Raw genomic sequence first — 12,608 nt, forward strand, 5'->3', positions numbered from 1 at the left:
TAAAAAGTTAAATAACATTAGTAATCAATGAAATGAAAATCAGAACAATGGGGAACAGTTTTAAGAAGTTAATGCCCAGTGCAGAGGAGAAGCATGAGAAATAGCACATCATATACTCATACTCAGAGGGTAAATTGGGACACACTTTGTGGAAGGCAATTTGGAAATGTGGACTGAAAATCTTTAGCCTAGTCGTCATGTTTCTAGAACTTTGTTTAAATAACCAGAATGCACAAATATTTTTTTGCAAGAATACTTATTTTGGCCTTATTTGTAATCATGGAAATGCAGAAGCAATTGGTGTATTTTAAAATAGGGAATTAATCAATTCTTAAATTATTGTGCATGCACGGGACAGTAAATTATGTGGCCATTAAATCTGATGTTGCAGAAGAATCATGGTCAGGTACAAGCTCAAAGTATATTAGTGAGAACATCATTCACCAAACAAAAGAGAGTTTCTAGTGAATTCTGTAAAAGAAGAACAAGACTGAAAACATGAACACCAAAATGTTGACAGTGGATATTTCTTGGTGGTTCAAATGGGGTGGGAGGAGTTGTCTGTATAGCAAGTATTTTTATGCACTTTCTCTTTTTTCTTTATACTGAACATGCACTAATTATGCTATGGACAGAAAGGCATATATTTTTACTGGACTCTCACCCAGAAATTCTCTAAGAGAGACACAGAACCTAGAAGCCATCAAGTAAAAGAAGGAGCCGCTGAGCCACAGATACTTTTAAACTTCAGTGCAGCAAAAGGCATTATAAACAAAGTTGAAATACAGATGACAAGCAGGGGAAAAATAATTGGGATACTTACTAGAAACAAAAGTTAACACTCCTCATTCAGCAGCTCCTACAAAAAGACAATTCATTAGCAATATAAAGAGACAGCTTCAAACCAGTCAAAGGAAAGGCTATCTAAGATTTTTTTTCTTTTTTTTAACAACCACACACACATACTTGCAAATATCTGCAAAGTCACTAGCAATCAGGGTAATAAAAACGACAGGAAAAAAAATCTTCTTTCCCTTTTATATTGGAAAAACTTTGAAGGGATTGATAATATCTAGTGTTGGCTAAAGAGTGAAATAATCTCGCTCGATTGCTTTTGACAGAAGTACAAATCAGTAACGACCCTGTGGGACCATTATCTTCCACCACCTATCAAACGTCACTTACATAAACAATGACCCCACCAACTCCCCACTCAGAGTCGTATTCTAATAAATGTGCAATGCTTGAGGATATGTGTATAAGTTGGTTCATTTTGGAGGGTTATTTGAAGTAGGAGAAAAATCAGGGGAAGTTAGATATCCATCAGTGGGAGGCTGAATAAATACACAATTGTGTAGCTGAGGCATGGAGCGCTATAACGCTGTCAGAAAGGATCCAGGAGCTGTGGCCACATGGGGCAAGTGGGCGTTAGGCTGTGCAGTAAAATGACCAGGTTTGGGACAGTGGGGAGTTAAGTTTCACTTTTAGGTTAAGTCATATATATGTTTATATAAGTATATATATTCTGTCCCTCGGCTTCTTCATTTGTAATATGGAGATTATATATATTTTATATATATTACATATGTTTGTGTAGACCTAGAGAATGGTCTACAGGCATATATGTGTGTGTGTGTGTGTGTGTGTGTGTGTGTGTATCAAAGTTTGAAGAGAGATTAAGAGTGAGGAAAGGGACACTTATTTTTACTGTCACACTTCTGTACTGTCTTGTTGTCAAGGGCTATGAACAAATTTTGTAACTAAAACCATGAATGCTTTTGAAAAGGAGTAGCTCTCGTCCACCCCTTCCGCGCCCCTCCAGCAGGAGTGTCTCCTCCCAACCAAGCACCTGGCCGGGGCTGGGGACAAAGACACTCGAATGAGGCAGTCCCATGCAGTAGAAACCGAGTGCCCCTGGAGGAAGGGCTGCAAACCTCAGGTCTGCTCCAGGGTCCTTGTCCGACATGCTGTGGGCCCTTGGGAAGGTCACTGCCTCACTGGACCTTTACAGCCGGGTTCCCTAAGCTGTTTGGCTGAAACGTTCCCTGCCCTCTGATTCACAGCGGAGGGGACAATTCCTGAATGAGGGACTGAGCGTCTGGGTCAGAACCCAGGGACCCTCCCCTAGGCTCCGCACTTGACAGTGGAGACGGACGGTCTCCCCATGGAGACCCCTGTACGTTGCATTTCCTCCTTTCCCCAGGACCAAAGAGGAGCCTTGCAGGGAAGAACTGGGGTGTCCTTCCCCTCCGCCTCCCCCGCCCAGCCCCGAGACCCTACTGCAGAGAAGGGCCGGGGGGATGTGGGGCCCTGGGGTCACACCTGGGAGTCCTGTGACCCTGCTGTGAGCATGGACACCTGTCCTCTCTTCCCTGCAGGATCGTGTGTGAGATGGGGGAGGCCAAGCCCAGCCAGCACGCAGGCTTTGTGGAGATCTGTGTGGCCGTGTGTCGCCCCGAGTTCATGGCCCGGTCCTCACAACTCTATTACTTCATGGTGAGTCCCGACCGTTCCAGACCTGCCCTGGTGTGGGCCAGAGACCACGTGACCATGGTTACGGGCCCCGCTAGACCTCTGTGGGCAGACCCCGAGCAGCTCGTGGGAGTCCGTTCTGCAGCATGAGAGCACAGCCCTGGAAATCCGAAAGGTCGGATTCAAATCCAAACCGCGCTGTGCCAGGCCCCGATCCAGGGAAGCCACCCTGGCTGTTGCTGTCGGGCCCAGCGTCCCCCTCAGGCTGAGTGGCAGTGTCTCTAGGCCAGGAGGGGAGCCCTGACTCTGCCACTTACTCAATAGGCCAACGTGGGGACATTGCGTAACCTCCCAGTGTCTTCATTTCTAAAACGGGGGTGCTGAGACGCGTCTCTACCCCACAGTGCTGTGGTGGCAATTACATAAAGCAGACGCAGCCCTTCTCCCGCACGGTTTCTCTGCCCACGTGGCTGCTGTACCCTGCCCTTCCCGGGTGCACTGGCACCCGGTCATTTGTATCCCATCATCCATTTGTATCCCGTTCAGCCACCTTCCCCACTTCCTTAACCCCGCCCCCATCCCACACCTCCCCTGCACCCCCACTCCGCCTTCCTCCGACCGCACCGCTGCCTCTCACTGCACACCCTTCCCTGCCCTTCCTGTGGCCTGTCTGCAGACCTCACCCTGATCCCCGCATTCCCTCCAGCTGGGACCCTCACGAGGCAGCCCCTGGTGAGGGGTCGTGGGGGGCAGGGGCACTGGCGACCGCTCGATCTCGCGATGCTGGGCATGCGGGAGGCATGTGCGTCTCACACTGTGTGCCCCGCACACTGCCTCGTTTTCCAAACTGTCCATCCAGTTCACTTCGGGGGCTAATGACAGCTGTGATGGGATCGGTTCCTCCGGGTCCCCTGCTGCTTTTGGAAGCTGGGAGCCTGAAGGGATGGACTTTATGCCTGGGCATCAAATGCTCCAGAGCACATCACAGGGAGCCTTGAGGTGAAGCTCACTTCGGCCACCCGCCATCCTCTCCTGCCCCCCCCCCACTCCTCTGCTGTCCTCCCCCTACTCCTCCTTTCTCCCTTCATCTGATAACTGTTTATCACCTTGCACCAACCCCCCGCAGTAGATTATTCCATAAACATTTGCTTCATTGGTTGAATCATATAATTCGGTGACCCTGGCTTGTGGGTGTCCAGGGGTGACTCAGACCCCAACTGTGGCGGGGGTCCTGCTCCAGAGGAATGTGCGGGATGTGCATCAGAGGCCTCCTCCCGCCAACACCCTGCTCTCTCTGCTCCCTCCCCTACTCTTGAAAAGCTCCCCTCCTTCTACACACAGTTGGGCACGCTGCGCGCAGCAACCCGTGTAGAAGGACACGTGTGTGGGATGGGCGTGTAGGGCTCCCCATCTCTTCAGGATTCGTACCCCCACCTTCTTCTCAAAGGATCTGAGAAAGTTTCCCCATGAACCCCAGCACACTTGCACACAGTGAGTGATACAGGAATAGAGAGAGAGAGAGGCCGTGTATACTGCATAGGATGTAGCTGGTCTATACAGAGATCGCCCATCCAGCCGAGTCGAGATCCTGAGGGGGAAGGAGACGGAGACAAAGGCAGAGACAGGGCTCCCCAAGTGTGGGAGGTGTGGGGGGCATGCCAGATGTGGGCTTGACATCCAGCTCTCAAGCTACCTGGCCACCCTAGGAGCAGGGAGGAGGCCCCCGCATGGCCGAAGCGAGCACTGGACTTCCTCTGCCAGTCAACCCCTGCCCCCCAGCAGTTTGCATCCTGGCTGTCACTCACTGGGCAGTAACAAATGGATGGTACCAGGGATGGCTGAAGCTTCCTTTGGGAGTTAGCCGTCTCTGCCATGTCTCCCCTCCGTGATTCACTCCAAGGCCACTGATCCCTGGCTGTCTGGCCGAAACCTCCCTTACCCGCCCCGGCTACCCGCTTCCACAAACTCCCCCAAAACTGAGTCCCCCTCACTTGCCCACTTCTGTCAGGGGCTTGTCCCCAGGCCACTGTTCTGGTGGACTCTGGCTCAGCATCGCTGAATTCCAGATTTCAGCCATCCCGTCACCACGACGGCCGGGAGTCTCACTTTGCCCATTCTCCTGGCTGCTGCAGTGACCTCCTTAAATCCCTGAATGTAGAGGTCTGAACCCATTCTAGTCCATCTGGCCCTGCAGAATATGGTTTCCATCTGGTTAGCCCCCACGGCAAGGAGAACCCAGGGCGCCACTGTCTCCAGCTGCCGTCCAGGCTCCTTGGTCTGGTCCACCCTGTCTACGCAGTCCCGTTTCCCAGGCTTCGCATGGCCGGACTCCTCTCCCTTCTCCATCTCCTTCCCCACATTGCCCCAAGCCGTACCCTCCTCGTTAGTCCAAGGCCCTGCTCACGAGCCCCTCCACGCCTTCTCTGCACACACAGCCCACAGCCCCCACGGTTCCGTGGTTCACTGGGGATGCCACGCCGTCTGCCTGCCCACGTGGCCCTGGGTGTTGCGTCTGGGACCCCCGGCTCCTCTGTTCAGACCAGTAAGTCTTTGGAGATGAAGCCCTGGCTGCTTACCGCTTTGTTAGCCCCCATGGTGCTTAGGCAGTTCTAAACCTCCCCGCGTGTTGGAATCTCCTGAGGGGCTTTAAACGAAGGTTCCAGAGCCCTCCCCACCCCCCGCTGACCCTGAGCTCAGTCCCCCCGAGATTCTAACTCAGCCCAGACTGAGGACAAACAGAACTGGCCTAGGACAAACAGAACTTAGAGAACAGATCCCATGTACCTATCTATACAACGTGTGGTTTCAGGTTTAATTCTTACAATGAGCCTATGTCGTATTCAGAAGCTGCTGCTGCTCTCAGGTAAGGCCAGTCTGGCCTGCATGACTGTTTCCGCTCTGGAAACAGGACATGGTGAGAGGCAGGGCGTCAAGTCAAGGCTTCAGGGAAGAAGCTGGGTAGGGAGGCAGGATCTGTACGAGGCAGAATGTGACGCTCGGCGTGAGTCTGGAGTGGTGGGACGCGGACCCTGGCGTGAGGTATGGGAGAGAAACCAAAGATGGGAGCAGAAGGGGTGGAGAGGGCAAGGGGTTGGCGGGAAGAAAAGAGGTGGCAGCGCAAAGACAGGTCAGGAAAAGGTGAGTTGCTGCCGCAAGGCAAACTGCATTGGTCCAATGGGGCCTTGAGACTCCAAGATTTGTGTGCCTTTTTGAGGGCTACCTCTGAGGAACGGTCCTGGGGAAGACTTTCAGAGAGGAAACCTCCATTTCCTCCTCAGTCCCCAGTGTGCTTTTAAGGGCCCAGTCACTGAGGCTTCCCCCACAGAGCTCCTAGGGGGCTCGAGTGGGAATGAGGGTCACCTGGGAGCTGAGGAGTGACAGAAGGACCCTGTCTGGTGCTCCCCAGCATCTCAGAGCCGTGGTTGCCTTCCTGCAGGGGGCACACAGAAGCCCCTGACTCCTCTGGAGTCCTGAGATGCTAGAGAGCCCCTTCCCAGAGGTCCTCTGGGGACGTGGGGCACATTGGAGAACCCCTTTCAGGGGTGCCTCTTGGGATCTGGGGCATACCGGGGAGCCCCTTCCCAGTGCTGAGGTTGGGCATAAGGTCTGGGTCTAATAACTCAGTTTCCCTCCACAAATGAGGCCAGACTCTCAGGTTTGGGTTCAGTCACCCAAAACCCAACGGCCAAGGCCAAGGGATCAGCACTCGTGGTCTTGTCCCCAGGTTTGCCCTAGAGATCTGCATGGAGGGAACCTTTCCCTTCCCTACCTCCAACGAGGAGCCAAGAGAAGAGGTGGCAAATAATACAGAATTTGATTTCCCGTGCAAACCCATCATGAAATATTTATGAAGCATGACTTAAATAATTAATCATTTCTCAAGACTTGAAAACATGCCTCCGTGTCATCTTCTCCTCACCCCAAAATAATTCCCCCACCCAGCCCCCCAGTGCAGAGCCAGCAAGGATTACTCATTTCCATCCCTTCTAGAACCCCACCCACAGGCTGCTGGAGACTGCCACAGGCTCTTCTTTCCATGTGGCTCCCACCGCCATCTATCTGAACTTGCCTGGGTTTTGATTCTATCTGTAGGACCACCCTTGCGTTGCACAGACTGCACTCTCTTTCCCTTCCAGACAGTGAGACAGAGGCACCATTTGTGGGATGTGACCCTGAGTTACAGAACCAGAAAACCAGCAGGCGCCTTTGAGATAACTCAGTTTTGACCTTGCTCTCTGATTTTACAATCAGAGAGGTTACAAGACTTGTCCTGGGACACACGGCAAAATCTCGGCTGAGCTAAGAAACCAAGGCTCTTCCCAAGGCCTCATCCCACCCTCGTCCGGGTCTCATTTGGGCCAGGAGCGGCTCTGGAATGAAGCATTCCTTCCTTTTATGGGTGCTAGGGGAACGCCACGCTCAGGGTCTGCGGGGACCCCGTGGGCGGCCGGACGGGTGGGCCCTGGGAGTGTGCGGGGCAGACACTGGGGGGCCAGGGTCAGCGAGCAGACCAGGTCACTGGGGCACACTGGGTCGCTCCCTGAGTTGTTAGGGATTGAGGCCTCTCCATGAGGGGGTGGCCTGAAGGCTGGGAGCCAAGTGGGTTCAACTTTTGGTGGGAAATTCTTTAAGGGGCAGGGGAGAGAGAAATCTTCATTTAAATGCAGATACAAGCTTCTCACCTGGGACTGAGGAAAGTTGTTTCCATTAAAATGCTAATGAAAGAGCCAACCTGCCACTCCAAATTCTCGGCTCACCGACGCCCCCTCCGGCCGTCCTTCCTCCATCCCCTGACCCTCCTTCTCCTCCCGGGGTTTCCTGGGGCCTTCAGGACCCGTGGCTCCGGCTTCTGGGTGTTTGGGCAGTCTCTGGAAGAGGCCCGCGCGAGGAGCTCATCACCTTCCCAAAAGCAGCTGGAGAGGGGGTAGAGAGCCAGAGTTCTGCAGTCAGGTCTCAGACGTGCCACTTTTTAGCTGTGTGATGGTGGGAACCTTATTTCACGTCTCTGAATCTCTTCTGTAAAATGGTTAATAATCCTACTTTGGAGAACTGACTGGCACATCCATCATATAGAGATGGACGAAGAGATAAAGCCTGCCAGTTCAAACACCAGCACAAGGCAGCTGTTACCATTACTGTTATTAATAGAGAAGTGTAAACTCTCAGGGTCCAGAGCGTTGCTTACCCACACAAGCCCAGTACGACTTCGTGGGCTCCGTTGAGAGGTCTCCGTTACCGAGTGGCTCCCGGAGCGGGGTGCTGCCTCTTCAGACCCTGTCCCGGTGGTGTCTCAGGCCAGATCCTTTCCTGCACAGACGCTGACTCTCTCGGACCTGAAGCCCAGGCGGGGGCCCATGTCTGGGGGCACCCAAGTGACCATCACGGGTACCAACCTGAACGCGGGCAGCAACGTGGTGGTGATGTTTGGGAAGCAGCCCTGCCTTTTCCACAGGTAACTCACCTCCAGGCAGGCCTCAGGGATTCACAGCCTGGAGGGTGGGGCCCGTAGGGCTGCCCCAGGGCTGCAAACTTCTGGGGCTCACCTCTTGGAAGTGCTTTCTCCTTCCTGAGAAAGTGGCCGTTCTCTCTGAGGGATGATTATACCTGACTGTGGATGTTTCTGGCTGTCTGGAGACCTGCCAGGCAGCCCTTCCCCAGCCGGGCCATTCCTGCTGTCGCCTGATATTTGGCCACTGGTGTGAAATGAGTAAGAAGCAGCAGCAGGAACGGGAAGATTCTGGCTAAACTGAATGAACAGGGTTCTTGCTGCAGGCAGCCGGGGTGATCAGGTGCCCAGGGGAGGGGGACTCTGGCTGACCCCACTTTGCAGGATTCTTACTAAAAATAGGGCTTGGCAGGGGCACGACGGGGCCCAAGGATGAGGCCTCGTTGAAAAGAAGTCTCAGGGGAACCCGTTTGGTGGATTTGATGGAGGGTATTTGTCAGTAGTGCCTGGAGCCTTCCACCCCGGGGCAGTGTTCACCAGGGCCTCTGAGGAGCCTGGGAGCAGGAAGGGGTTGGCCGGGGGGAGCGGGGGGGCGGCTGCCCGGACCGCTGTCCCCTTCAGCCCCCGGGAGCCCAGCTGCATGTTCACTCTCCCTGCAGACGCTCTCCGTCCTACATCGTCTGCAACACCACATCCTCAGAGGAGGTGCTGGAAATGAAGGTGATGGTGCAAGTGGACAAGGCCAGTATCCACCAGGACCTGTTCTTCCAGTACGTGGAGGACCCCACCATCGTGCGCATCGAGCCGGAGTGGAGCATCGTCAGGTAGGCATGGCCCTGCCCTCGGCTGTCCTTCCTCGACTCTCAGAGAGCCAAGGACAGTCTCGGAGCCCAGTTCTGCTTGGAGGACTGATGAATCAGAGCTTCCTGCCAGGGTGCCCTCCTTCCACAGACAGTACCTGTCAGTGGGCCCTGGCCCCAGAGCCTGGGCTCCAGTCAGCAAGAGCCCATAGCCTGTCATCTGAGGATTTGGGTCCCCCCCCAACCCCCCCGGAGGCCACGATCGCATCACGGTGAGGGCTGGGGTTTGCCAGTCCTGTTCCCAGATGCGAGCAATAATTCCAGTCCTGCCAAGGAATGGAGGAGAAAGTGTAAGGTCAGATTCAACTTGTCTGTGGCCTGCCCTTGAGCAAAAGTGTGTCCTCACCACCAGGGTCCAATGCAGAGGCCCCTTCTCTGGGCTTCTGTAACCTCCTGCTGTCCCTCTAGCCTGCTCTGACATGACCCCGAGGGGTCTGCTTCTTCATCTTCCCCTCTACTGCAGACTCCTCCAGCGCAGGGACTGGGTCTTGTTCCCGTTCTTTCCGCCACCGCTGGCCAACACAAGTACAGAGAGCGCGTGTCTGGGAAGGAGCTGGGTGTGTGCTCTTATGGAAGGACCCTCCAGGGCCACCGGTCACTCAGCCAGTCACGAGCTGTCTTGCACCAGCTGTATACCTTTCTGACCTCCCATCTTGAGAACTTCACGGGGGGCTTTGGAAATTCCAGGAGCCCTGAGGACCCTCCCAGTCCCCCACTTGGTGGGGCTCTGGAGCGTGGCATCTCACTTCAGGGAGGGAACTGCGGGAAGTGCAGCATAATGGGAAGGTGCGGCAGGGAGCACCCTGACAGCACGGCCCCTGCTGCCCATTGGGAACCTGCTGTATTAGGAGCCGAGGGGGACTGCAATAGGGCTTGGGGACAGAAGGAGCTGGCTCAGCCCAGCCGGATGACCTTAAAGTTGACTTTACTTCTCTGGGCCCATGGTTTCTCATCCGTCAACTCCCTCCCAGGATGCTGGGAGGGCTAAGCCAGGTGCACGGGCACAGGGCAGTGCCTGCCTCAGCTCTCTCCTGTTGCCCCTGGCCCCGTCCTCAGCCCTCCCCATGATTGGCTTCAGTTCTAGGGGCGTCTGACATCAGGGGAAGGGGGAGAACATGAAGATGTGGTCTCCATGGCTGAAGCAGGGGTCAGGGACAAGTCCAGTTCAGAGAACAGTCTTTGTTTTTTTTTTAAATGAGGGGTCAGCAGACTCCAACCTGGGGGCCAGATCCGGCCATCTGCCTCCTTTTATGAATAAAGTTTTATTGGAACACAGCCATGCTCATCCCTTTATGTTTTGTCTATAGCTGCTTTCTCACCACAGCAGCAGAGATGAGTTACTGCAACAGACCATATGGCCTGGGAAGCCGAAAATATTTACTCTCTGGCCCTTTCCAGGAAAGTCTGCCACCCCCGGCCTTATGTCCACGAAAGGCAGCCTTTGTGGACATGAGATTGGGTTGTCCTTACTCCTAAGACCCAAACTTCATAAGCTTTAGCCATGATTTTAAAGTAGATGATACAAGGCGCAGAGAGGGGCAGAGCCTGTAGAAAGCTCTTCTGGGATTTGCCCCCAGGGCCTGGTGAATCCAGGAAGTTGGTATAGCCCTTGGTCTAGACAAACTGTGCAGCTCCCTGAGGAATTCACAGCCTGGCTTCACTGAGTTCGTCCTCAAGTCGCCATCACGGAAACTGAGGCGTCGTAGCTGACCCCGAGTCACGTTCACAACAAGAGGGAGGTTAGGTTGCAAGCACGATCTGGGCTTCCCACCAGGCTCTAGAGCTTCTGCCGCAGTGAACAGGTTCTCTGATGGGGCAGGGGCCCTGCTGAGTGTGCTGTGCACTGCTCCCAACAGCCTGGGCTGCTCACCACGGGGGGCGGTTCTTAAATGCAGGTTGAATTCATGATTAAGAAGATTGGGAGATGGCCAGATAGCAGAATCTCACTCTGGAACACAGCCATGGGCAGAGGAGCCTGTCTGGGTTTTATAGGACTCTTCCTGCATGCATGAGTGAGTGTGTGTGTGTGTGTGTGTGTACACGCACATGTGTGTGGGAGTAGGAGGGCAGGTGGAGCGCAGGGAATACCAGGTTATACAGAGACGGGCAGAGGCACAGAGAGGGAGACATGGCTGTGGGTGTCATAGATTCTTCACTCACTAAGCTTGTAACTAACTGTTTCAGACAGTAAGATTCTTCTTGAAGATACTCTCAGGATTGTGGAGAAAGTGACTTGTCCCCTTCCTTTGAGTAGCCCCCAAGGAAGATAGCCCTTGCCTTGGGTCAGCTTCTCAGACCCCCGCATATGGCAATGGCACCCAGGTTTTCTTTGAAAAGCTACCCAAAGGGGAATCTCCTGCTGTCTCCTCCTCTGTAGCTGGTTGACACCCAGGATCCAGGAGACCTGGGGCCCGGGACATTGGCTGTTTGCATTCCTACAAGAGGCTCCTGGGTGTCTGGGCCCCTCCCTTTCCCAGATCTCAGTGGATGGAAGCTTCCAGGGTGAAACTGTAGTGATGGCCTTGTGGAGGAGACTGTGCTGGGATCCTAGAGGGTCTGGTGGGGGACATCCTAGAGCAAGGCTTTCATTAGACCAAGGCCAGTGTGGAAATCTCCCTGGGACTGGTGAGGGCTGGGGGAGAGACCCCAGGGGGCAACAGAGAAGCATCTGACTCAGGTCAGGAGGCTCCAGGCCTGCGCGGGTGTCCACACTCTGGATACGCTCAGAGTGGGACCGCCACAGACCTCCAGTCATCACTGTCATCCCTTGGCCGCTGAAAGCTCATCCTTATTGTTATTCAGTCAGTTTGCCACCATTGTCCCTGTGAACATTATCACACCTCCTGGTTGTCATTGCCTTTAATGCTGGGGCCCAGCTTATCATCGTCATCTTGGTCGTCAAGCGCCATTGCTGTTCCCATCCCTGTGCTGACACGCCTCCTTGTTCTTTCCCCCCGGTCAGTGGAAACACCCCCATCGCCGTGTGGGGGACTCACCTGGACCTCATACAGAACCCCCAGATCCGGGCCAAGCATGGAGGGAAGGAACACATCAATGTGAGTGCAGAGGTGGCTCAACGCGCCACTTTCCGAAGGGCATGGGGTATCCGAAGCCGGCAGGCCACCCAGACCCAGAGAACCCATTGCACATGACAGCCCCCAGCACTGGGATGGTGAGATGAGGGAGAAGATGAGAGGGCATTTTCGTACCTTGGGGTACAGGCATGGGGGAGCAATCACTTAGGAGGTTTCTGAGGTTTCATACACTTAGTCCTCCATCTTTTAGACCCCAGGACTGTTCCCTAGCTCAGAGATACCCTCATCACCTCCGCACCCCGTGGACACACATAAGGCACAGAGGCAGGTCCCAGCTGCAGAGCTGACTCCTCGAATGGCCACGTTCTGTGGTCCTGGCTGCAGAGGGGTAGTGACCCATCCGTAACGTCAGCCCCATGCTGTATCCCAGCCTGGAGGGAGTCCCGCTGCATGTGTTGGGGGCTGTGTAAGTCCAGACACCGCATGGTCTTTCCTCTCTGGCCCCTCCAGCTCTGTGAGGTTCTGAATGCTACTGAGATGACCTGCCAGGCTCCGGCTCTTGCTCTGGGACCCGACCATCAGTCCGACCTGACCGAGAGGCCTGAGGAGTTCGGCTTCATCCTGGACAATGTCCAGTCCCTGCTAATCCTCAATAAGACCAACTTCACTTACTACCCCAACCCTGTGTTCGAGGCCTTTGGGCCCTCAGGAATCCTGGAGCTCAAGCCCGGCACGCCCATCATCCTGAAGGTAGATGGAGGTCATGGGCAGGTGGTGGGAAGCAAGGAGGCTGCT

The 12,608-nt window shown here is 54.4% G+C and overlaps 1 protein-coding gene across 2 annotated transcripts in view; it reads left to right on the forward strand.

The window, feature by feature from the left end:
• PLXNA4 (plexin A4) overlaps nucleotides 1-12,608 on the forward strand; it is a 424,114-nt gene that overhangs the window by 358,066 nt on the left and 53,440 nt on the right. For both annotated transcript variants that reach the window (XM_032305147.1, XM_032305148.1), the window contains exons 14-18: nucleotides 2,379-2,496; nucleotides 7,788-7,924; nucleotides 8,578-8,742; nucleotides 11,741-11,834; nucleotides 12,324-12,563. In XM_032305147.1, the coding sequence (XP_032161038.1) occupies nucleotides 2,379-2,496; nucleotides 7,788-7,924; nucleotides 8,578-8,742; nucleotides 11,741-11,834; nucleotides 12,324-12,563 (754 nt within the window). The remainder of the gene's footprint in view (nucleotides 1-2,378; nucleotides 2,497-7,787; nucleotides 7,925-8,577; nucleotides 8,743-11,740; nucleotides 11,835-12,323; nucleotides 12,564-12,608) is intronic.

Source organism: Mustela erminea, chromosome 11, assembly GCF_009829155.1.
Source record: "Mustela erminea isolate mMusErm1 chromosome 11, mMusErm1.Pri, whole genome shotgun sequence".
In the NCBI taxonomy this organism is placed as follows: Eukaryota; Metazoa; Chordata; class Mammalia; order Carnivora; family Mustelidae; genus Mustela; species Mustela erminea.